The sequence below is a fragment of the Helicoverpa zea genome, chromosome 21, assembly GCF_022581195.2.
Source record: "Helicoverpa zea isolate HzStark_Cry1AcR chromosome 21, ilHelZeax1.1, whole genome shotgun sequence".
NCBI lineage: Eukaryota > Metazoa > Arthropoda > Insecta > Lepidoptera > Noctuidae > Helicoverpa > Helicoverpa zea.
This window is the reverse complement of record NC_061472.1, coordinates 2,661,309-2,688,478: the sequence shown is the minus strand read 5'-3', so window position 1 is coordinate 2,688,478 and position 27,170 is coordinate 2,661,309. Positions and strand designations below refer to the sequence as shown.

Sequence of the window (27,170 nt, the reverse complement as noted above, 5' to 3'; positions counted from 1 at the left end):
AAAGAAATACGCAACGTTTCTTTGCAAGTAGAAAACTTGAATAAAAATGAGTGCTATTGGTTTACTTCAAATGGAAATAAGTTAATAAAAGGAACTATTGGCAATATTTCGTAGACACATAAATTAAAAACAGAATTTTAAGTGAAGCAGATCTTAACAGATTGATAAATCTAATCTTAACAAACTTAATTCTTGCGTTTGACAGAACGAGGAAACACGCGTAACGGAACGCAAATACGCGCCATTGCTCGCTGACTGCTGCTAAAATACAAAACGAAAAATGTCAATTGTCAGTCTGCAATATAAGAGCGCAATGGGTGGTCGTTTAAAATTTAAATATAATTCCTAGTGCTAGTTTATTATTTCATGTGCGTATACTAAATACTAACAATGAGACACAAGTAGAATAATAAAAGTGAAGTAAAATTGTGTGATTAGAGCACGCGACTCGGTCCTTCGCTTTCTAAAATTTCTATTCTTTATTTGAATTCGCGAAGTGCTACGAGATAAAATTGGATAAAACTTCGTAATTTTAACTTAAAATTGTCAAATAAATTAGAATAAACATGTCAGAAGAACAGAATAAAGTCATGGAAGCGAAGAAGGAGCCATTCTGGGTGTTTGGGTACGGTTCGCTGTGCTGGAACCCAGGGTTTGAGTACCAGCAGTCAATCACTGGGTACGTGAAGGGATTCTCAAGAAGATTTTGGCAAGGCAACACGACACACAGAGGGACTGATTCGAAGGTAATTTGACAAAAATATTTCATTATTGACATACGTCTACCTGCTTGCATCATCCAAATAAAATAATTGATTTTTAATTTATTTGACTGAATGCACGTTCTGATTTCAAAATATTTTAAAACTAAAATTAATGTCGAGTGGTGGAGTCGTGGTGGCCTAGTGGGTAAAGAACCAACCTTTCGAGTATGAGGGTGTGGGTTCGATTCCAGGGTCAGGCAAGTACCAATGCAACTTTTCTAAGTTTGTATGTACTTTCTAAGTATACTTAGACACCAATGGCTGATAAAAAGGTGAAGGAAAACATCTTGAGGAAACCTGGACTATAAAGTCTGAAATCACCAACCCGCATTGAGCAAGCGTGGTGATTAATGCTCAATCCTTCTCCATGGCCTGTGCCCAGCAGTGGGACGATAAAAAGGCTGTAATAGAAAATAATAGAAAATTAATGAACACCTATTAATAGGGCCACAGAGGTTGAATTCAAAAAGATTCTAATTGGAATAGCACTGTTTTGTTTTGACAAAGTTCAGTGAACCCGAATAGTGTTTATTTGTCCAACTGTTTAGGCACAATGATATTCAATGACTTGTTTTGAAAATAGAATTCTTATTAAACAAATGACATTTGTTTTTTTTACAGGTCACTATAATTAGATCTGAAATGAAATATTTTTATTATAATTTAAAAATAGAAATAGCAAAACCAATAATTTAGCATAATTATACTTTTTATATTATTAACCTTTTTTATATTTTTATGCCATGAAGAGAATTGAATTTATGGTTGATTTATAAATTATAAGTTGTAATAATCCAATTGATCCAATGATCTCATTACAAGTAGATTATACTGAAGTGTTCAGGTCAAGCCAATTAGGTCACGGTTTAATGAGAGATTTCATATGAATTGATGAGCGGTTTCTAACACTAACTATAACTAAACTATTTGATTTCATGTTCTCAACTAGCAATTGTTGGCAAAAGTTGGCTCTCTTTAAGGGACTTCTTTTTTATTCCATCTATTAGATATGTCATACTATTCTATTGTTATTATTCTTCTATAGTACATTTTTATTTTATTACTTATGGAAAACTTACCGTATCAACAAACAACATATTATGCAACTATTAACCAATTGCATTTTTTCATATTTCATATATTAAATAATATATAGCTTGAAAGAGATTTTTTCTTATAACAATTCACTAAAACACTACATATACCTATAATGTATTCCAATTGACACTGTTTTGTATTCATACAAGATTAATTAGATTCATATAAAAATAAAATAAGTACATCACAAATAGCCAGTTCTATCGGCAAGAGTGGATTATCATAAATTGGTACTTAATCCCTTAATAAGTCATTAAACTAGCTTAGTATTATCATTAAGCTAATATTAGTGTTTGCTTACTATACTTAATATAATCCTGTACCGATAAGTATTGGATTTGTTGTAGACTAGTCTAGCAGATAACCAATGTACATTGGTGGGTTCATATTATTACATTGTCACAGCCTTTTTATCGTCCCACTGCTGGGTTCAGTCCTCCTTTCACTCTCTAAGTATATCTTGGACAAAAATGGCTGATTAAAAGCTGAAGGAAAACATCTCGAGGAAACCTGGACTATAAAGTCTGAAATCACCAACCCGCATTGAGCAAGCGTGGTGATTAACTGTGTTTGTATCAGAAAAAATATTCATTTTACATTTGGTTTTTAAATGACATTAATAAGATTTTATTTATACCACAATGCAATAGTAATTACCTAAGTCTAATATGAAAATGACTTAAATCGGAATCCCGGTTCGAGTGTCTATTGGATTATCAATATCACAAGTGCTCTTAAAAACAGCATTTAAACACTTATGTGAAGAGGTTGTTAATACTTATGATAAGAAATGGGATTATGACTGAAAATGTCACAGACATCATTATTGCTTGCGGTTAAGCAACACAAGCCAATCAAGATTTGGATGGGTGACCTTTACTTTTACTGCAAGGCAATTTAGAGAAATATTACATAAATAAAAACATTTTGCATATCATGTTTTAGCAGTTCTTCATAGGTTAAAACACTGTAAGGCTAATAATGCCATAATAAGTGACAAAAGAGTAACACTGGTAACATTTGCGGTTCTGCTAGTCCGCCGAAAGCAATGCATAAGAAAGTATGTCAGCGTACTACTTTGGTATTTAACGGCTTTCATATTCACATTAAACGCGCCTCAAATTGTTCATTGAACACATGAATTCGATATTATCTGAAAGATAAACTGTGGATTCCTCACCATCTATCCATTGCATTTAGAGATCGAATTTTGATGCAGGTAAGCTCCAATAAATACTCTCTCTCTAATGGTAAAACAACGGATGGATAATTTATAGAAACCAGTAGCACGATACTAGGCCATGATTAATTTGAGCCAGACCATTTGATGGACCTTTTAAAAGCAGATCATGACCTAATAACTCGTTTGAATTTCGTACAAGTAGATCGATCTTAGGCCGCTGCCTCGAATTTTGCGGGCAGCGGGCCGGCAGCGGCGGCGGCGCGGGAGCGGCAGGATCTTACGCGTATAATCAAATGGACCGGCCCTCAAATACAGCGGCGCGGGAGCGGGCAACGAGCGGTGAGCTCCATTCAAAACGGTGACCGAACGCGCCGCCGCCGCTGCCGCCCCGCTGCCCGCAAAATTCGAGGCAGCGGCCTTACGTTCAAAACTGCGGTCTACTGTAACGTGTTCTGCATTACTGTAGATTGCGGTTTGACAGTAGCAAATACATATACCTATCATAGGTGAATTCTTAATTGACTTTATTAGGTACCTTCAATGATACATGAATGAACTGCACCTGAATGAGTTGTTCTTGGAACGAGGCCTACTTATTTAAGGTACCGGGGCATATCTTACTACATTTATCCCTTACAATCCTTTTCTAGTCCATTCACACCTATTTATGAAATTTAGACCGGGTAATACAATCGTAATAGGTATCACAAAATCTGCATAAGCAAATTCCCCACCGGAATTCCTTTACGCAATAACCTTCAAATATTATTCTTCACAAGACTGGCGAAGATTCAAGGTGGATGCACTTTCTCACGAGATGCGTTGACGCATCGCGGCATTCGCGACCGACAATCTTCTGACGAATCGAAATTGGCCGAGGTCGCGAGGGTATTGTTAAAATAAAAAGGAGCAGATATTTTTAGTAAAAGGGCAAAAGTAATGTGAAAGACGTAAAAAGTTAGCGTATATTACGCAGTTTCCCCTCATTTTCTAGTATATTTCTAGTTGGAATCTATTAAGTACCTCATCTCTCTTGTGGTCTTCCGACTTTAAGAAAATTAATAAATTTATCATCTGGGTATCTAGCATGTTTCTCTGGGTCGGCTTTCTTCTCATTAAAGGTAACAGCTACCCTAATTGGTAGTTCATAATCTCGACTTTCCCCGGAGAACACCTAATAATTATTAATTCTCGTGTATTTATTACAATGACAGACTTAATACAAAACAGAACGACAGATTACTCAATAACACATTATGTTTACAAGGAAATTGGATATCGCGTCAGCTGGCTAAACAATTCTGGTTATCCTGATGACGCGTTTTCAATTTCACTTGACGTTACTCACATATTATTATGTACTTTTGTTGGCATTCAATGCATCAGTGCGTCAACCAAGGTCAAGTTTATTTCAGCAAAGAATGTGGAGGCTATTGTCTTTCGGAAGACAGGAAGCTTGAAAGAATCTGATTGAAGCTAGAAGTAATTGGATGCTTTTCAGGAAGTATGGAATATACTTTGGCGTTTTAGTACATACTTAACTTGAAACTGGGAAAGAGAACACAGCAGATACCGTTATTACGTGAGGTGGGAAATTATCAGATGGCTATAGATAATATCGTCTTAACCAATTTTCAGACATATATTTCAGATAATGTAAATTTTCATAAAATAGGTTCTCGAAGGAGATAGAAGGCTAGGCATTACAGTTCTTACGGCGCAGAAACTCTATTCCCCTACCGTCACAGTCCCATAACGAAACCAAACAAGATATTTAACTACGTCCAAATCTAAAAAAATGTCGACGTATTGTATTGGATGCTATCATGTAACGCATGTTATCTCAAATTGGGTATTGGTTAGGCAAGTCATAAAACGCGAAATCGTGCTCCACATATAAGTAAATATGCAAAATAATAGTTATTCATAGGTTACAATAATATTTTTGTTTTTAACTTCTACAAAATATTTTGCGTTTCGGAAGATAAGACCGTAAGAAGAAAAACATAATAAAAAATCGAGCACAAAAATATTATGAGTATCGAAAAACAAAACAAAACGCGTGTTTTTTAAATAAATAGACAAGACAATACAATAATATTTTATTTGATAGTGAAGTTACATGTTCTAATCTTCAAAAACGCTAAACGCGTCTACAATACAAGCTTTAGAAAGATTTCATAACCCCACCAAAGAGGTCATTATGCATCAAAGATAGGTAGACATTACATATATTTTTTTCTTTGTCCGATGCACATAGCATCTGCCTTATCTAAACATTTACAGAGAAAGCGGATTATCGTATATTAACTTCAGATGTAAACTTACAATACAATGTATCAAGAAAGAAAAATATTATCTACTGCAAAAGTAAATATCTGCAACATAGTAAAAGTTTGCAATTTCGCAATGGCGTCTTGTATCAAGTTAGGTCGATCAACTTGAGAACACCAGACGGTTCGTCTAGCCAAATCATATAAAAACTCATGTTGTTTTATTAACCTAGGGGTATCTCCCATTACACATGAGATAAAGTATCCCATGTAAACAAAAGATATGGGTACTATCAGACTCATTTGCTTTTACCTACTCGGTGGTGTCTTTAAGCGGTGGGTGTTAGTAAACATGACATGATAATGGAATTTCTTAGATACATAAGGAATTAACTGTAGATACCGGCTGCCATTTGAACATCTTTTGCAGTCTTTACGGGTAGTCAGAAGCCAGTAACTCTGAAAAACAGTCTTACCTAGGGTATTGGGTTGCCCTGGTAACTGGGTTGAGGAGATCAGATAGGCAATCGCTCCTTACAAAACACTGGTACTCAACTGCATCTGGTTAGACTGGAAGCCGACCCTTATATAGTTGGGAAAAGGCTAGATATATGACGATAGAAAAGGGATTAATCCTAACTTGTATATGGGAAAATGATAAAAAAGTGATGATGATGATGTCCGGGCCTGTAACCATGCACCTGTGTTCATGGAATATGTGCATAATGTTGTCTTATCTTGGCTAGTAACATACAGGAAATATTATTACTTCTAATAATAGGTTCTTATCAAACGATATGACTGGATCAATCTAGAAGTTTTGGCTATCACAGTTGCGTTAGGATTACTTTAATCGTAATTACATAGGCGCCTGAACACTTGATATTTGAGTGTCAGATAGATACGTGCAATGCATTAAAAGGTTTTCATTGTATCAAATGGATACAAACATTGATTGTGTTGTATTAGCACTTATTGGCAGAACAGTGCGAAATACTTGTGAAATCCCGATCTTTTGTCATGTTTATACATCTGATTTGGGAAGAGGTCTGTAAAAGCCATAAACATTAACTGAGTCAGTAAAAAGGTTCATTTGAGTGAGTCCCTTATTGACTACCTACTTTTAAAAATTTTCTTGCTGTAGGTAATTCCGAACAGTATTCATTTGTAATTTTATACATGTATTGATAACCTTTTAAACTCGTGTTTTTAACATCTGTTCAAAGCATTTTGTTGTGTTGACCCCAAATACCTGAGTAGTCAGATAAAAAATGAGAATGTTCGAGAACCAGAATCCCCGATCTTATTTTCTTCTGAAGGACCGACTCTATAGGAAAATCAGATTCACTTTTACACTTCTAACATCCAAGATGGTAGGGGCCCCCAAGGCCTTGATTTGGAGGCTCTGCAATTTGAAATTGAACTTTCTAGGATACCTTATGTAACCCTTACTTGACTCAAGAAGTTCTCGATTTCCAGACTCAAATCCAAGACCGAGCAGAAAAAATCGCGACTCAGTTCTATATCACACGAAAGGTTGTAAAACTCGTTCTAAATCAAATATTTTGCACGACTTCACATAATGGATCACGCTAGTTTATTTACGTGAGATAAACTGCGTAAATCCGAATCACGCACCTATCACGTTGGTCTATCTATTTTTAATTTCGCGGGAAAAGAAACCGCCCACTATGTCTACTGGTATGTTAGTGTTTTGATGTCCGCGATATATTAAATTTTAAGTGGTATCAAAGGTTAGTTTGTCAGACGGTCATTATTTACTCTATAATATGGATAAGCAAACAAAAAGCTAAAGTTTGATTCATCTCACTAACAAAAGCCAAATGGTCCATGTTAAATGAGGATAAAGCTACGGAGCATTAACAATTTCATAGTTAAATCAAAAGAAAACAAAATAATGACTCAGCTAAAAATGATTTAGGTATTTTATCAAAACAAAATAAAATTAATTTTGAAAACAACTCTATAATCAAATGTTATCAATTGTTTTGGAGACAGCAGATTTTAAAGTAACTATTTATCATTACATAAACAATTTATTTAACAAAATATTTTTCTTGTTCACAGCCCGGCCGAGTCGCGACTCTAATAGAAGACAAGGAAGTGAGTATTTTCTTTTATATAAATATCTATTCTTTTTGTATCAGTATTCACGTCATTGTCTCTTTCTTCTTGAAAGAATCGTCTCATTGACGCATTTATTCGACATGCGTATTGGATTATCTTTTTCTTACGTCTGTATCTGATTATGAATAAAAGTATCCTCAGAAAAATCTGAAGAATTTTCTCCATCACTAGGTCTATTGTCATGGAAAGAAAGAACTAGTAAAACCTTCCACTGTAATAGTAGACAACTCTTTGTAGTCAGCCAATACGAAAGGAAGACAATATCTCTAACACAAAAACATAAAAATGTTAATCATTGATGCAAATTCTAAAATTTAAATTACCTATCAAACAAAAAGTAAATAGACTTTTTGTACTCACAATCGGCCCGCCATTGTAAAAATTTGACCCATTAACAGATCCTATTGTAATCAGAGCTAGCTTCCTCCAAACAATGACCGTGAATGGGAAACAGTTATTTAGTTGTATTGTACTAGTTTCGTAAACAAAAACTGTTTAGATTTGACAGTAATTTATATCCTTATTGGATCATTCATCATCATTATCGAATTCTTCGTTTTTAGTACTTCTGTAACTAGATTGAATTCAAATCACAAACTTTAATGAAAATAAAAAAAATATAAAAGAACATGTTGAGTGTTGTTAGGCGCTGAAGTACTCCTCCGCATCACTGTCCTCCGGAAACGTGCCCAGAAGACTGCCTGCATTGCCACGTGATGGGTTTTCTGCCTCTCATTTCTAATCTCTCAATCTTATCATTGATTTCCTTGACATTGTTATGTCCATTGCCAATCAATCTATCTTTTTAATGTTTTTGTTTAATCATGGATTTTAATCACTTGTAGAATCTCATATCTATGATTAAGGTTACAGTTACATCTTCAAATCAGATCAGATTCTAAGGCTTAAAAACCTATTTACTACACTTTTATGTAGCCTACTTTTGAACATAGCCTCTATTTTAAATTACCATATAGGTTAAATACCCCATGACCCGATTGTTACAGTCAAGGAAGGCTTATCAATTTTATACACATGCAGAAAATATTACCTACAGTAGACATAATTATAATAAACAAGCCATGCGAATATTAGTTTAATATCAACACAAAAATATGACTAACTAACTTAATTAAATAATATTCATATCGTCAATCTAAAACATTGAACAGGTCAGCTGATAACCCGGAACGTCAAAACAAAAAGTATTATTACGTATTAATAAGTGATAAAACACTCGTTAGGGGGGAAACTGTGAATTATAATTTATATGAAGATGTCTAACAGGCTTGCGCTATCAGAAATACGTGATGGTTAGAAAAGCTTTATAAATGCAATAGTAATCAGTAAGGACAATGAAGGGGCCATTATTGCAGTGGATAAAAATATATATGGAGGTTACTATACTGAGGCACACGCGCCGTGTTTGAATGGGCACGTCTTACTCACACTTGACAGGTGCAAAGTTAGACGGATAAATAGAGACAAAGAATATAATAGACGGCCTTACTGAACAGCTTGAATCAATTGTGTTTTCATTTGCGAATAAAATAAAGCAGGGATAGTTGCGATTCTTGTAATAAATTAGCTATACGCCATAAATAAAAAGACACACACAAAATATAAGGCAGGTAATAGTCGTAAAGCAATCGCTACACAAAGTTTACAAATAATACCAGTAGCACCACAGCTAACACATTCAACATTCTTTGATGCTATTTTAGATTCATTTCACACTTTACGACGCTAAATCCGTGTGTTATGTCCAGTTCATTCTAGTTTTTTTGTTTTTATTTTTGTTCTAAATAGATAAAAACTTCCGTATCTATGTTTTGTGCCAGATTCTTCAACTGTCTCTTGTTTTTTGCAAGTCCCTGATTTTTGTTGTTTTATTTAAAGCTGATGGGGTGTGTTTACTAATACCGAGTCTGATTTATAAAACATGGTTCTCTTTCTTACTCCTCATTATTTAGACATGCGTACGTTCTAGAAATTTCTTAGTGTATGTAGATGATTATGTTGATTCATCTGGCTATCCTCCACATCTCCGACCAGATGCTAAGCCTCATATTTTGTAAACTACGCTATGTTTTCATCACATCTTACTACATTGATCCATGGAACGTTCCAGTAAAAACAGAAATTAGGACCAATCAGATGGCGAAATTGACCATTGAAATGATTACTAATCTCGAGTGGTTTATTGGTAATTCCATCGCAATTCCTATGGCTAATGGGCCCTGTAATTAGATTAACTTTGAACCGAATGTTTCGAAATGGACTTTCGGCTTCTTTTGTTTCATTGGGGAACCTTAGTCTACTGTCATTTCGGACAAGATTATTGATTGATTCGTTCTTGTTTTTTAACGGTTCTCCTATTACATTGTAACCTACTTTCGATATTTCTTGGTTTATCGAATCTTCAATTAAGCCTGTACAGTTTGCTTATTAGCATTAACTTTTAGTTTGGCCTTTTTAATTTTATTATTAATATAGTGTTAGTATTCTTCGTTGTATGGTTTTCATTGAGTAGTTCCTCATTTGAAATAAGACCTCATAGTTCATTACTTACTGAACGAAGTATCCGATAGGAGCATCCGGCGATCGTCTTAGAATAATAATCATGTGACTTGTTATTATATTAATTGTTATAATAATCATCTTTCTGTCATGAATATCACCATTATCTTCCCAACATTCCTTAGTTGCTCTGAGGGTCGAAGACCGTTCAATGGTTAGAGCATTCTTGGGATTTTAATCCCCATAGCGTTATGCATTCCTTCTTACCTAGAATCCTAGACTCACTTGTGAACAACTGTAGCTATTGATTAATGTTACGACTACGACACGTCTATTCACGGGTTTTTTCTTATACCTATCATATGGAAAGTACGTTAATATTTCTCTAATTTTATTGATACGAATCATTCAATTATGACTACTTCATGTAATTACGAAACATTTTTGACGTAATAGCTCTTAAAAAAGTCTGTAACATTAGGTGTTATGATTTTCAATGAAGCATCCCATAATTTTCATAAGAAAATAATTCGTGCTTCTCACAACATAGACGTCATTTCTTTCATGCGTAGTATATTAAATGTCCTGTGTACTGGAAATAATTGGTTTTGTCGTCGAGTGGTGAAACACGTGAACTGTGACGTCATCCAAGGCTTCTCATGAGGGATAAATCCCAGTATCTAGTTTTAAGACGTCATTTTTGCGTCATAGTCTGGCGTTCGTAGGTTTGAAGAAATAAAAGTCACAAAAGGGATGTATATTTTAGAATATTAGGTAGGTACTTTGCTTTTGTTGCCAAGACATAGACATAAAAATGGTAAAAGTAGCATATTGATAATTATTTCTCCAATATAATCAGAGCACGCGATTGTTGCGCGGTCTGATAAAATTGGAAATTTAAATATTTATTATGAATCGAACAGCCGTTGTATGCTACTGATACATTTAAGAAGTACCTAATCCTTACATAATATGATAAATGCGAAAGTAGCTCTATCTATCTGTTTATTGCGATTTTACACCAAAACTACTGAACTAAATTAAATTAGTTCTGGAGCCTGAGAAAGGACAGAAATGTATTTGTATTTAGGGATATAGTAACTAATGTAAGTATCATATTTACGGAGAAAAGATTTTCATTAAAGGTTACAGGAAAAATCAAGAACATTATATCTTTCACCAGGAAATAGGGCACACATTTCTTATTGTCAATATTGTCTAATGGACAATCCAAACTGCATAGATAGATAATTGCATATACAACAATATGCATGTACCCGAGGCCACATTATCCAATTCATTATTAACGCAAATTGTTAATTGTAAACATTGCAGAATGTAAAAGTAAACAAATATTTTTCCTTAAGATGAGATCAGATAGGTTTGCAATGGCCAGTTACACACTTGATCATATAGATCTACAGAAACTACAATCATACAGCCACTTTAAAATGCTAGAAGTCTCAAAATATTGACTACATTCTCTATCCAAGTCTGTCTTCCCTCTGAAAGTTATTAGACGTTGAATTTCTTCAGTATTTTCTTTAGTTCGAGTTTGTAGTTAGTTTGTGCGATAGCAAAATTACTTTCGATGGCGGGATTGCCTCTGCAATTTCTAGGAAACAATATAGGTTTTGGGATTCACTTTGAATTAATCTCTTGTGTAATTTAATGCATTTCTGAAAATCGTGTTCTTTTCCTTGAAATTGACTCATCCCCAGTTTTAAGTTTACTTCATCCTTCTTTCATCGTCTTTGTGTTAATTAGGCTAATATTGTCAGAGATCACTTCCTCATCTCCTTTTCTAAGATCAACAGCATTGTCCACTGACATACCCTGACCTCTTACATTGTTAATACATTAATGACAAATATGCCTGACACGACAAATTCACGCGCAGTACCCACATGCTTTTGCCTTGCATTATTATCAACACGTGTGTCCATACACGTGTCAGTTTTTATTATTAGATTAACTACGACTAATATTGTTATTCAGTTTACTTCTTAAACAAAAATAACTCGAGTCAAGTCTTTAGTACTTAGGTGTTTATGCATTAAGATTCTGCGAATAATTCAAGAATAGACGCAAAACGTCACATGCTTTCTACGTCATGTATTTGAGTGATTGCTTTTTGTTTTCACATTGGTTTGGCGTGAGATTCTCATTGAGTGATTCGAACTTGGTGACAGTGGTATTTTTAGGTCTTTGCTGTTGCTCATAATTGCTCGTAAATATGTGATTTTATAACCCTTACCGTCAGTTGCACAAAGCTCCATTAAAGTTAAAGCTTCATTAAATCTATTGCTGACTCTTTCTTTGTCGACAATAGAGGTATAAAAAGTGTCAAAGCTTTAACTTTAATAGAGCTTTGTGCAACTGACGGTTACACTCAGAACATGCGTGCGTTAGTTTAGATGCCTTTGGTTATCATTTTGCTATAATGATTCTGCAATATTTGTGAACCAGTTTTTACAAAACTAGACTAGATTATCTAATCTACATCAGACTGTCGTTCATCGCTCCTCATTTATTCCATTAACAAAATATCAAGAATAAAAGCCAAGTAACTCCACGCTCAGATTAGGGTCAACCTTATCCCTAAAACATTCAAACAAAGAAAAATTGGTTCCACGCCAATAGAACAAAACCTCATTGGTCCAGAAATACATTTTATATCTCCCACTATATCCGTATTTGACACAAAGGGGTTCTTGATGAACTCGAACGGTGCGAATGTGACTAACGTCCGCCGATTTACGAATTGGCAGTCGTATGATGGACATTCACGTGTCATAGATGTTAAATGAAAGTATAGTACGACAGACGAACTGGAGCCACATTGTTATGCCAAAGGCGTGTTGAATTTTGTAGAATTGATTTGGTATTCTATTGTAGACTTGTTTTTTATGCCCCTTGAATTGTTGATTGCGAGGAAGCTTTCGTGAGGTGTGTCCGTCCCGTTTCATAACTCTACGTATAAGATTGCGAAAACAATGTCGAATGTTTATTTCGTTCTCTCTGAAACAACAAGATTAGTACAGACCACTTCTGTAGAAGCGTAGTAACGTAGAATAATATAATCTAGACTGCGAAATAGTAGCAAGCTGTTGTTGGCTGATGTGATTATTTTGTGTCTAGACAGTACTCCATTCAGTCCACCCTATTCACCCCCTCTATTGAGGTTATAAATGGATAAAGCTATATAGATGAACTGCGGTCGGCATTATAAATTCAGAGCACGCCCTGAGATAGTTTCCAATAAGCTTCAACAAATCAATTCGAATAAAAGCTTGGTCACGCAAATTGATTCTCTAATGAATTGCGAACGGCTTGTTGATCTTGCAAATAAAATTCAGCTAATAATGTAAGAGCATATTGATTTTTCAGCTAGAAACTCATTTTGAAACAAAGAGGGACCATATTGCTTAGGTAGAAGTTTTTGACATTGTTTGTCAGCAATTTTGTCTTGCACGAGGCTTCGGTCAATAGTCCCGACTTGGTGCAAGTTGAATGTCAAGTGTTATGATAGTGCATTGAACTGGTAATAGCTGCACATTCATAGCTATTCGACACCTATCGTGTCATATACGTTGTTCTAAAGCATTGTAATTGCATGATCGTATTTTCACGTGGGTGATGCATTCGGAGCATTAAGGCGAACGTTCTTAAGAGTTTGATAATATAGCTGACTCCTACGATCCTCCTTCACACAGGACAATCTCTAGCACTTTATTTCGGGCCACTTCTGAAATCCGTACTTGTCTGGTTCCAGTTCTGGCTATTACGTGTCTGAATGATTGGCACTTAATCGACTAAAAAATATTGTATACATACTATAGATTCCTTATCATAATGAGGTTCCAAATGAATTTCTTTGTGAATTGAACATAATGTTTCGCGCAGACAGTCTGGCTCCGATGATACGTGCCTTCATTCATTATTTGTATAGCCTATGAAACATATGTTGTGCATTGCGTTTTATATGCCTTCTGTTGAAACAATATAATTAAACAATCTTCTTACACAGAAATGAACGTGTTAGTGAAATCAATCGAAAACACACATAATTATTAACTACATAATTATAATTATTAAGGTACAGCTTAGTTTTGTATTAGCCTAACCTCTTGTCAACAGATTTCTATTAAGAAGAAACATACATATGCGGCCGGGGAGTTATCTTTTTTGCTCTGAAAACATAGCTTGTCTCAGCAGAGAAAACTGACCTAAACAGGTTAACAGTTCATACTAACCTGATGCCACATTCATTCATATTGCATTCTTATTTCTCACACGTTTTTCCAACGATAACACTATTACCAATGTTGTAATTTGTTATTGCTTAAGTTTCATTGCTAATAGATAATGTTGACTGTGTTTTGTTTTCATTTGAATTTGTCTGTTCTTTTTTTTTGTCTTTCTGTCTCTTTTATGCATGTATTTGGTCTGACTGATGGTGTGGTTGTATTAGCTTTAGCGTCATTTAAATAGGCTATTGTTGTTAATACTTCTCCATCACGTTAGGCGGTTTCAGAAAGTCTATTCACACACCACAGTGTCAATTTTAGGGAATTAGTTAAGAGTTTATTTTTTTAATTCAGTAGTAAATGGTAAACTTTCATAAGATCCATCTTCGATGCCATTTCTATGGTTACATAAGAAAATTGACTTAACACAATTTGCCATAACTTTGCAATAACAACATTAGTTACCGTGAACTTGCCAATGTTTATAGCATTGCAATTTCAGCATAGTTTCGTAATTTTATAGGTAGGAATTGCAAATTTGTAAAATGTCACGCGTTGGTGATTTTATTACTACATTTGTGTTCATTACCGTGTTTGGTGACATTTTTAATGGTTTCAATTAATGTTGGAGTTTAGCCTAGTATTTCCTATCTTCACTGTTAATTCATGTTAAACGCACTAAATTTTTCGTACCCAAGTGGTCTTACTATGTAGATATACATTTTTTTTAATATATGTGTACGTGTGCCAAGAATGAAGTTAATCAATAACGGCTCTATAACCATCAGCTGCCTAGCTTTTACCCAACTATGTTGGGGTCGGCTTCCAGTCTAAGGGGTTGGAGCTGAGCATAGAGTGACTGACTATCTGCCAGTTACCAGAGCAGCCCAATACCACTTAGGTAATAATGATAAGTCAGTAAATGCTCTTTAATCTTACAAAAAAATAAAAGATTCTCACCCGAACATCTGATAACAACAAAGGCTATGAATGAATGTGAAACTTAATCCCATAACATTTAAGCACATTACAATTCAGATATTTCCCATGCATCAATAGTATTTTGGTTCAACCTATGTGACTATCGTTTGAGACAACTGGTTAATTGTTTTAGAGTTCACAGTTTATCCTGAACCGCTGTTGTTTGTTTAAACAATAGGTTTGGTATAGATTGAGTAACTGCGTTTATCTTAATAAATGTTATTAATGAATTCTTTGCTTGTTCGAAGTATATTTGCTTAGACACGTGGCATATGTTTCGACGTGAGAATAGGATCCATTTGTGAAATATAACTTCCTGTGTAGTGTAGTACTTTTACTGACTAAAACAAACTTTTATGTTTTCTGGAGTTCTTTATGTTCTAGGGCTCCGGTACCTCTTTCAAACAATCCCGGAAAACGATTAACTGCGGATAATAGGTTTTTGCCAAAAGGCTCATTCAATGTAACAGCAGTGTTAGCAATATGTTTGCTATTTAAATATTATGTATTTGTTAAGATAAGATATATGTATACCAAAATGTCAGATTAGGCACGTCTAGATCTCGCAAATAGCAAAAACTGGATTATATTTACGCTGATACGAAATATAATATTTATACTACTTAGATAAGAAAGTTGTGTACTATAACCAAAATATTATTATCATCAGACAGACGCGTGCAAAAATGCTGTTGCCATAATAGTATCAAAGTCGAGTATTTTTATCTCTTCATATTATCCTTGTAATTCGCCTTCAGACATCAGTGGTTGATAAAAATACTAGATCCTATCAGACTACAATATAAAAATGCAAAATCACTTGATGGGGTGATACATTATTATTATGGCCTTAAAAGGGAAAGTTTGCAAAAAAAGTTTGTTCCGTTTATTTGAATTTGTCTTTTAGTGCAGTTAATAGTTATTATCGATACCTAATCCTTTCTTATTTGGAACTGCAGCAATTCTGATGTTTCAACCAGGGATCCTGATATCCAACTCCCTGGATTCATCAGCTGCCTGACTTGTCCAACTAAGTTGGGGTCGGCTTCGAGTGCTACTGAATGTAATCGACTATCAGAAAATCGCATTCGATTACTCTAGAATACCGATCCATTATCCAAACATTAATTGGCTGTTCTCATTGAATGAAGACACCTGTATTACTCGCATGTTTGTTGTTCAAATAACTTCAGCAAATGCTTTTCACGTGCTCGCCTAATGTTTGTATATTTTCGGCTCAACCTTGACCTATTTTGGGGTCAACACTAAATAACATGTTTAAACCGAATCAACATAGATTAAACAAAATTCTGCTCTTTATTATCTAAAAAAGCGGATCTATAAATATAGTTTTCCTATTGGCTATCGTTCAAAATTGGGGTACCCATTTGGTAGTGTTTGCCAAATACCACGTTTTGCTGAAATGTACGAATAATTCTAGTATGCAGAAATGATAAGAGATGGCGTTAGTTGTATTTGGTAATCTTTTAAACTTTGATCGTGGAATTCAATTTATCTAAATGTGTGGGCCATTTGCCACATGACCCTGATATCTGAAGTATTATGTGAGACTTATGAAAATATTAGATGCCTATATTTTCATAATTTATCTGCGGCTTATGATATGGATATAAAAATATTATGCCAAAATTCTAGTGTTTAGGTATGTGAAAATAAAAATGTTGAACTGATAATAGAGCACAATAAGCCTAGATGCAGATTTTTGCAATATTGTTTTATTTATATGTTTGCTTTACTCTCTGAACATAGAAACATACTCAGAGGTCGGTTTGAGAAAAGCACTGATATTTTAAGAAAACTGATGACTTGAATAAGATCTGGTTGTCCAAAAGAAGATTGTATGGGTAAACAATATTAACACATGTGCAACTTTACGTTATCGAGAGCCATGCAAACGATGCGTGAACTCGCACATGCTAAGTTCGTTACCAACTAATTATCATGTTATTAAATAGATTATGACGCGGTTTGTTTTGGTATCTGTTTCTAAGAGATTAATGTTTGAAGAAAGTCTGTAGTCACGACTTTACTGCAGACAAGTTTATTTATCTAGTCAGATTATAATATCACTTGTTGACATTGCGCATCAGACTGGCTTTGCATATTATGTACCTACTATATTCCAACAAGCCCATAAATATTCTCAAATTTTATCTCGTAGAATTAATAAATATGCTTATGATGAAAACCGGTGAAAACAAAAGTGTTTCGCTCGAACAAAATAAATCAATCGACCTTCAAATATTTTTATTCGTAAAATTTTAATGAACTCACGTAAAACTAAGTTATTATGACAACAGGTTTACAAACGATAACATTATCAAACAAAACAGCTTATTTTTGTAGACATTATCTATTTGAAATACGACAGACTTATAAATTAGACTTGTTATTTATAATGGCGTATATTTTTCTAATCCGCTGTAGTCCAGTTTGTATCAGTAACTAATCATGTTAGTGCCGACAGTGCTACCTGATACTCTGCTTCCCTCATTATTGTAAACATGAGAAAGTGTATGAACGGACGGCAACACATGATATTCATCTATTCTTCTAGTCCTTTATGTTTTTGGTTGTTCTTCAATTTGTTAAATCTCCTTCATCAATCGTTTGTAGGACATTAAACTTTGCATTATTTATTTCTGAACTCGCTTCTGCCAGCGGTTTTATAAGCGTCCTATGGAAACTATTTGGCACACTCTAAAAAGATAAAAAGTAGCCTTCCTCAATAAATGGGCTACTTAACGCTGACATATTTTTTCAAGCAAACCAACAAACTCTTCAGCTTTATATTATTACTAAAAATGTATGTAGACTGCCGCTGTTTCTGAGATCAATCAAAAATGATAGTGTTAACATACATGGTATTATGATTATGACAATGCTGTCTTCTTGTGTGATAAGATCGACAAAGATTGGAGCTTAGAATTTTCCAGCATTATGTTACTAAGGCCTTTGTAAAGCCGTGACCGATCTAATCGAGACCTAATGAAAGGCCATAAAGAAAATACTTTTAAATATTAAAGTCACTCTTTCTTCTATTTCAGGGCATCACCTGGGGTAAAGCGTTCCTGATATCGCCAGACAACAACGCAGCCCTACCTTACCTTTCCACCCGAGAATGCCAGCTCGGTGGCTACAGAACCCACACAGTTCACTTCCACCCTCGTCCTAATCTCTTCGCCTCTTCATCTTCCTCCGCTCCTTACTACTCCACGGAGAAAAAACACGCTCTTCTATACATCGCCGTACCTGAAAACCGGCATTGGTTAGGAGCAGCCCCTCTACCAGATATAGCTAAGCAAATTCTAGAATGCCAAGGACAGTCCGGTCCGAACGCGGAATACCTCTTAAGGCTAGCAGACTTCATGAGGGAAGAAATCCCTGAAGCTTTAGACGAACACCTTTTTTCTTTGGAAAGGCTGGTGAGGAAATTCGCTTCAGATATGAAGATCTGTTTGAGAACCTTGATGGGAGAGGAATCGCAGGAAGAAAAGGCTGAGGTCAAGGCGGTTGTGCCAAGCTACCAGTTCGCTTCGAGAGTCCCGGAGAAGAAACTGCGTTGTGTCAATATGTGATATGAAGTTAGGCTATGGACGGTCTCGATAGTTGTAAGTAAGCCTATTCGTCATTGTTCAGTGGACTGAGGCGAATAGTTGTGACCATTTGGTAAAAGTTTACTCGAAAATTGTGCAGCAGTTCCGTGTTTTAGACATATTTACTAACTGGATTAACTTTGTGCTTCGTTACGATAATACTACTTTAATTGCTATAAATGTTTCTATAGATACGCAAATACGGAAGGTATGTTGGTATTTAAAATAATGGATGGATAAAATTTGCTTATGACAAAATGAATTGACATACTGATATTGACTAAGATCGTCATGACTATTTATCTTGTTCTGAGTAGAACCGGGTATTAGGTAGGTAGCAAAGAAATGAGATTTTGCATGTGATAAATAAATTGTTTTCGCAGAAATAATTATGAAATTTTTGCAAAGAATTATTTAAATGGGTTCAAAACCTTTATTCTATAATCTAGCTAAGTTTTGTGGTTAAAGTTTCACCGCTTCCGTAGTTTGTAAATATAAATACCTAATTTAAGTGAAAGGGATTATTCCATTTTTATTGGTCTTTGCGATGTTTACTTTATTTACCGAAATGCTTTGAATGTTAAGTTAATCAATTTCTTAAACAAAGGAAATAGCCAAACCATTGTTTGTGAGACAATACATCCTTTGGGGACAGCTTAATATATGTAATTATTTGTCATTGTCAACATAATTGTATGTATACTAATTCTATCATAACAAATTCATTTATTTACTAGGTATATTAGTTACACTATTTATGTATATGCTCTGCATTTTTTGACTTTGTATAGCGCTGGACGATTGTACTAAAAATACAGGCATTTTATAAGAACATTTTGGAATTAATCGTAACGAAAATGACATAAAGAAAATTCAATTGACATAAAATAAAAATGTAAATTGACCATTTGTAAAAAAATGGTCAAGAATTTCGAAATGACACGAAAAAGTGTTGGTTTCTATTCTTATTTTGATTGTAATTCAAAATGATAGAAACATTATGACTTTTTGATTTGACAGCATAAATTCGTAGCTGAGTATGTGTTTATTGTAATTAAATTAAACATTATATATTTTTATAATTAAATCATGTAACTATATTTTATTTAAGAATGTTATTTTGTAATTACACTAAAACAACGCACAAACAAAAACAAAACCAAATAATGATGTAATAAAATAAGTATTATCAACGAATCTAGATTAATTTAGTTTATTCTTGTGATTAATAGATTTATTTTATTTAATTTAAGTAAATTTTATGTTGATGTTATTATTTAAAATACTGGTAATACGAATTTTGTTTGTAACTGTTTTAATATTCGCTAGAATTCTAAAGATTATTGTGATAAGTACTAAATGAAATTTGTAAAACGATTATTGTGTAATTTAAAGAAAAAATGTGAATGTTCAATTAGCATAATTTTTGTATGAAATTTTGAATGTTAATTTAAGGCGACGCCATAATGTACTGACAAAAATAAAATTGTGTATAATGACTTCGACTTTTGTTTTCATACGCCTTGCCTAAAATCTAAACAGAAAGAGCGAACTTTAGACAAATTAATACCTACCATTCGAAATAATTTATTTGCTCTTTGTAAAATTGTGGGAGCGCAGATTAAAGAATAAGAAGATTAGACGTATTTATGTAACAAATATAATAGGGTAGTCGAATTCCCAATATTCAAATCACCAATCAGTAATTCCAGAATTTACAGAGGCACAACAATTATGGGATGATTACGGGAAAACAGTATGTCCTGGATTCACCAGTTCTGATAGTTAATACTATCTAGCAGATGAAGGTTCCGTATAAATTCTTCCCGATATTACTATTCGAGACCTCTGAAACCAAAAGTACCTAACACTAGCTGTTAGGTTCCCGATTCATTTGAACCCACCTCATATTTTTACAATCAGAAGCCTAGTAGTATTAGCAAGCAGCACCTGCATAGCGTTGCATATAATCTTACATAATGCGTTTGAAATAACTTCCGCTGATAGGAAAATATAGTATTCCAAAACCTATTTATTGTTTGATATTTAAATTCTGCGATATCAAAACAATACTGCCCTCTATCGGTAGTTGTGAATAACTAAGAGAGAATTAGGTTCGTTTGCGTCTTAATCAGTACCTCGATTTGATCACAGATGTCGCTGTTTTAAGAGTGTGAACTCTTCAACAAATATTTTCATTAGCTTAGTAGGTAGGTACTAATTATTTACGTGGCTCCCTACATACTAAAAGAAGATTAGGAACTGCTTTTTAGGAAGATTCTTTATGCCAAGTCCTTTGTTTTAAGGAACCAAATAAAATCAAAAAGTACATTCGCATTATAAATCTTTATTTTATTATAATTATTACAACTCATTTTGACCCACACATTATCCATCAAATATACATACAAGGAGCGCCAAAATCATTACTACAACAATATTCGATTATTTTATTCAAGGCACATCGACATTCAAAATAATTGATTAAAAATATATAATTTTAATTAATTTATAAATACCAAAAATGGTGATGTCATACATATTATGTTTAATAGTAGAAAATATATGTTTTATTATAATTTTCCCATAATGTAGGTATATAAAATTCACATTACGACTTCCACCACAGTTAACCAATAATTTATTATTTAGTGGAAGTCGTATCAAACACATTCTCTCAACTTATATAATACCTCTCATTGCATAAAAATGAGTAGAAAATTACTATCTACTATTTACACAATAATCTCATAATAATTTCTTTCTAATTGGTTACACATTTATAATTATTGCAATAAAATAATTAATTAAGTACGTCAAAGATTTGGTGGTGAAATGCATCCTTTACAAACAGCAAAACTTTATCCGTCTTACCACAAAAACTTTTTAACGTCAGTTTAAGACTTGTCTAAAAAAATGTCAAATTATGACGTTGACATATGGTTCATTTTGGAGCCACATTTTTTTTAGACAAGTGTAAAACAGTGGTTAAAGTTTTTGTAGTAAGGCGAAATGTGTCTGTAATTATTTAACAACTAAAAGTCGGAATAGGAAATTCCCATTAACAACATGAAAGTGTGGACTTAGGCCCATTGCCAGCAACAACGTACACGTATTTTTTTCTTAAAACAACTGTTTATAGTCTGACCGTTTTTCGGTACAGTTGACAATTCTGTCATTACAAAAAAAAATGCTATTGTCATTTGTAACTTGACAATTGACAGCTGTCAAGTGCACAAAACATTCGGTACGACTCTACTTTGAAAATTGAACGAATACATTCTTAAACTGTTGTTTTTTAACAAAAAAGAACGTTAATGTTGAGGGTGAACTTGGTGAAATGGGAAATAGTTCTATTATTCATTATTGTAAGTTACTACAACGTGTAGTCTGTAATACCTAACTCAATGTAACAGCCATAATATTTTGTGATTTATGCTAAAATACTTAAAAAAGACACGTAAAGAAAATAATAATAATAAAAAGTCGATTCTCCGTTCTTACAAACAGACTAGATGGTACAATTTCCATTTTCAAAAATCGCCTCTTCATAAAAAAATGCTCTAAAACTTCACAATAATATTTTTATACAAAAAAAAACACAAACTTTGGTACTAGGATATTTACAATTAACCCCAAAAAGGTTTTTATTGCTAAGATTATTTACACTCAATATTATGCAATACTTTGTTTCGCATTTAGTGTAAATAATTAAAATAAATACAAATATGTAATCTAATTATATAAAATAACCTTATATAGACTATGTCATGCTCGGTGCATCGACTTTAAAAGACCAAAGTATTCTTGCTGAGTAGATAAATAGGAATTTCCAAAGAAAATTCTACATAACGTAGATATTATTTTGAAATTCTTCGTCATCAACCTTCTTTAAAATGCTACAGATTTTTCTATTTAAACAAATAATAGATAACATACAAACATCAAGTTCGATATCATTACCAAAAGGACCAGAAATGCGTCCTACGTTTCTCAACAATACTAGTCAAAAATCTCAAATCATTGTAATATCTACCTATCAAAATAAAACACGATTATCATTGGTGGGTTCATTTAAGTTCAGCTATTCATTCGGAGTAGCTAAGAATCCTTTATTTCTTCTCTTCGCAACTGTTGAGTGAAAATCTCATGTTGTAATCTCAATATTAATTAGAGAGCTACTAGTTAGCTTAATAACTTTCAACCATGATTTATCATCTGGTCTCATCTCATCTCAGAGATCCAATCCAACATTTAACGATGAAAAACTCACTCATTTCGTTTCATTGTCAATAAGTAAGACACCAGTTTCACTAAACTGAAATACTATATCATCAAATACCATTTAAATTGGTACTTCAATCGTATTAATACTGTTCTTCTTTTCACCATCAGAAATCTAATTCAAAAGTCTATTTGATGAAAGGGAAGTCACTGTCACTTTCATCACCAGAACCATCGTAACTCGAAGGTGGAGTGTCAAGTTGTGGTAGACCGAGGTCCAGGTATTCCTGGTTTGCAGTCACTGTGAGGATCTTGTCTAAGTCTTCGACGAGCTCCGTGAAGGAAGGCCTGTCTCCGGGAGAGAAGGACCAGCACTCGCGCATCAGCATGTATCTGTGGAAGATGTTCCAATTTATTAGTCACAGGCAGTTAACCATTTTTCAGTTGGACCAAACTACCTAATCGTTGATAAAGTTTACAAAGAAAACTAAACCTTTAGTAACCTCACATTATTTGGAAAGCAAAGGTCATCCCCCATATTTCTTAAGAGCCACATCAAAACTGATGACTATTTTGTTTTTAGATCAATTTTAGACAATTATGTTGTTCTTAGTTGAAATGCATTGTACACTGAAGTATTCCTTCAGGAATTCTCCTTGTAAATTAAGCCAATAATGGTGTATTTTGAGTCACAGGTGGACCAAATAACTGAATAAAAGGTACACTTACATTTCAAGACTACAACACGGCGGCTTCTCCATCCGATGTCCAGCACTGAGATGCTGGTACATGTACTGCCCCGGGACAGTTGGGTAAGGCGTCCCACCTAGAGTCATGATCTCCCACAGCAACACGCCGAATGACCAACTGAAAATAAGTGGACAATTAATTACAACAATTTCCACAGAGTACCCAAAGATCTCATGTCTTTAAGTTTTTCGGAATCGGTATCTAACCAAAAGATCTTCTAATTTGAAAGTGCGAATTTTGACAGACGATTTATTTCCACAATCTAATCCATCAGATTTAGAATTTTTCAATATTGCTGGTGCCTATTAAGGCATTAGAATAAACTGTATTATCCAAACGTGTGTTTTTTTTAAATCAAATTCGATGTCTTCGCTTTGCAAAGCAAATCTAAACATACCACCGATCCAAAAATAAAATCATGTGCAACTTTTGCTGTATTTAAAGTTTTTGTGTGTTAATGTATAATAATATTTGTTATTAGTTTTAGCATGAATCTATGTATTCAATTTAATAGAAAAGTTATTTGAACTTACACATCAGTCTGCGTAGTAAAGACTTTGTGGTACAGCGATTCAGGAGCCATCCACCGGACCGGCAGCCTGCCTTCTGTCTTCTTCCTGTAGTAGTCATTACTGTGGACATCCTTGGCTAAGCCGAAGTCAGCTATCTTGAGGATACAGTCGTCGGAGACCAGCACGTTGCGAGCGGCTAAGTCACGGTGGATACACTGGAGAGAGATGGGTGAAGAATTAGTAGATGGGGTAAGCAGAACCATTCATCGAATGATTCTAGAGGTATTCGAGTAAATGGTGTTTAAAACTCATCATGTATAGTGTTGATTTTTATTCAGATTTATTCTTCTGATCATAATTCAAGTTCATTCAAGACGCTGCTGGTTGGAAGGCAACCTCAAGAAAATATAAGGGGTTATTTACAAAAAAACATATACAGGATAAAATACTAAGCATAAAAGTTGACACTGAGAGCTTACCCGTCTGGATGCCAAATATTCCATTCCTCTGGCTACTTGATATGAGAATGAGACTAGATCTTTCTGTGTTAGCGTTTTCTTTTCTTTTAGTTCTTCTGTCGGTGATTCGTATCTGTAAGTACAAGATTTTTACGCTAAGACTCGGTTGTGATTTCAATTGGCCTGATGGGTCCATTTTCATATGAAGGTATAAATGGATAGTAGAACCGATTTCTATGAAGTTTTGTAATTTGCTATTAAAATCAGGTATCAGGTAGGTAAAAAAGTATTCTCATTATTTCCTATGGTTTATAGAAAAGAGGAGACTTACCGATTGCCAGGTCGATGATTCCTCAGGAACTCCCTCAAGTTTCCATTGGGAGCGTATTCAACGATGACGTAGAGTGGACCGTCTTGTGTGCAGCAGCCGAGCAAGTTGATGATGTTCACGTGCTTGCCAATCATCTTCATCATCTCCATCTCCGAGACTAGTGCCATCATCTCTGCGTCCGTGTGGCCCTCTGGAAAAATAAGAGGGTATTTTAGAATAAAATACATACATATAAGTTTCTCGTAGACAGAAACCGAGGATGAGATAAAAGGCTTTATGAACCTAATAATTTTATTTATTGGTGCTAAACCTGCAACTTTAAACAAAATTAACAATTAGCAGTTCTTGACTACAGATTCAACAGGGGAGAGAATACAGTTTAATTATGTAAAAATGTTTACCGAAAATCTTACCTTTCAACATCTTAACAGCAACCACAGACTGCATTCCCGGCTTCAATATACCAACACACTCAGCCTTCACGACTTTGCCGAATTCTCCTTCACCGAGCACCTTGCCCAAACACAAGGATTCCCTCGGCACTTCCCAGTCTATGTCCATCGGTAGCTCGTATTCTGACATCATCATTGAATCGCTTGTCGTGTTCTGCACTTGCGATAGCTTTTGTTTTTCGATCTTCACTACTGGCATCAGCTGTGGGTTGTGGAATATTCCATTAGTGCATAGAAATTCTATTTTTTAAACTATCGTCAAAGTGATCAATTAGGTCCTTGAGATAGGTCACTTCTTGGATGAAGAAAATGAAAAGGTTGTTGAATGAGATAAGTCGCTTATGTTAGGCCAATTTAAATGTTACATTGTATTAATATTCTACCTTATAGCTAGATGCACGTTCGGATTCTGATCACTTTCGTATGTAGCTATAGTAATGCCGCCAGCATACTTTTTTGTTTGATATTTTTTAACTAAGATTTTTGGTACGAGTTTAATACTAAAAACTATTATTACTAAGCACTATTTTTATCCTTACCAAAGCTTCACCAGTAGCAGTCGGCGAGCCATTCATCTGCGGCTTCTCAACCGTCACTTTCTTCGTCCAATGCGTCACTATCACTGCTCTCGCCGTCTCTATAGCCAACTGTTTCTGTTCTTTCTCTCTCTTCAGCTTCTTGCAGATCATGACCACTATGATGGCTGCTACGAAGAACATGGCTCCCAGGACTACTGTTAGTATGTTTATTAGGAGTGTGTGCTTTCCATGGTCAGGGGCTTCTTGAACCGGTTGTGCTGAAATTCGGAATAAAATTGTTAGAACATTTAGAGGGGGTTACTTGTAGACACAATGGAGTTGTGGGTTCCGAATAATCATTAATTAACAGGTCAGTTGTTATCAATAATGTAATAATGTATGGTCATATGTTGTTCTATGTGTGATTTTTATGAATACTTTATGTGCTTTTTCTAAGTATGTAGGTATATTTAAACTTGTTAACTATGTGAAGCAAAGTAAGCTATATTGATTTATTAGTGGGGCTATTAACGAGTGTGCGATCTTATATGGGTGCTAATATAAGTATAGCTTGATGCTCTAAAAATACTTACATTCCAATACAGTCAAGTATCCTTTAGCAGTAGTATTTCCCAAACTGTTAAGGGCAACACAGACATACCATCCTTCGTCATCCTTAGTCACATTGTATATTGTGAGTTGTTCTGGTTTGTCTGTTGGGTTCTCACTCTGAAAGAATTAAGGTATATTAGCGACAGGAATATAGTTGAACGGTAAAAATCGGTTTGTTAGTTTGTCACTCAATAAGTGTTTGTGAGAAAATCATGCTATATGTAGATAATTTTGTAAATCACGTAAATAATTAATAAATAATGCTTTTGACTTAAGCTTAGTTTATATTACAGCTGTACAGATAAGTAATACTCTGATTTAAGTTATAAATTAAGCAAATAATATTGAAAGAAGTAAAAAATAACTGAAACAAAAACATGCTTTAAACGTTGGTATAATAATAACATAAGCCCTAGTAGACGTAATATTATGATAGAAAGCCTCTAGTACAAAAAACTTCTTAGTATAAAGTCACAATT

General features: G+C 34.2%; 2 protein-coding genes across 3 annotated transcripts in view; one reads left to right on the top strand and one right to left on the bottom strand.

Annotated features, from left to right (window-relative positions):
• The first annotated feature begins 262 nt into the window (after positions 1 to 262).
• LOC124640872 (putative glutathione-specific gamma-glutamylcyclotransferase 2) lies at positions 263 to 20,333 on the top strand. Its single transcript, XM_047178824.1, has 3 exons — positions 263 to 746; positions 7,407 to 7,442; positions 18,286 to 20,333. Exons 1-3 carry the CDS (start codon positions 567 to 569, stop codon positions 18,814 to 18,816), a joined length of 747 nt encoding a protein of 248 aa, XP_047034780.1. The 5' UTR covers positions 263 to 566; the 3' UTR covers positions 18,817 to 20,333.
• Positions 20,334 to 22,886: 2,553 nt separating this feature from the next.
• The window catches only part of LOC124640580 (fibroblast growth factor receptor homolog 1-like), a 103,095-nt gene continuing 98,811 nt past the window's right edge, over positions 22,887 to 27,170 (bottom strand). For both annotated transcript variants that reach the window (XM_047178402.1, XM_047178401.1), the window contains exons 8-15: positions 26,673 to 26,808; positions 26,101 to 26,357; positions 25,523 to 25,763; positions 25,110 to 25,299; positions 24,800 to 24,911; positions 24,342 to 24,535; positions 23,788 to 23,925; positions 22,887 to 23,451 (exon numbers count right to left, since the gene is read on the bottom strand). In XM_047178402.1, coding sequence (XP_047034358.1) covers positions 23,247 to 23,451; positions 23,788 to 23,925; positions 24,342 to 24,535; positions 24,800 to 24,911; positions 25,110 to 25,299; positions 25,523 to 25,763; positions 26,101 to 26,357; positions 26,673 to 26,808 — 1,473 coding nt within the window. In that variant the 3' untranslated portion in view covers positions 22,887 to 23,246. The remainder of the gene's footprint in view (positions 23,452 to 23,787; positions 23,926 to 24,341; positions 24,536 to 24,799; positions 24,912 to 25,109; positions 25,300 to 25,522; positions 25,764 to 26,100; positions 26,358 to 26,672; positions 26,809 to 27,170) is intronic.

Coding starts and splice junctions, on each gene's coding strand:
- LOC124640872 (XM_047178824.1), top strand. CDS start 567: ATGTCAGAAGAACAGAATAAAGTCATGGAAGCGAAGAAGGAGCCATTC. Junction 747..7,406: donor ACAGAGGGACTGATTCGAAG/GTAATTTGACAA, acceptor TCTTGTTCACAG/CCCGGCCGAGTCGCGACTCT. Junction 7,443..18,285: donor CTCTAATAGAAGACAAGGAA/GTGAGTATTTTC, acceptor CTTCTATTTCAG/GGCATCACCTGGGGTAAAGC.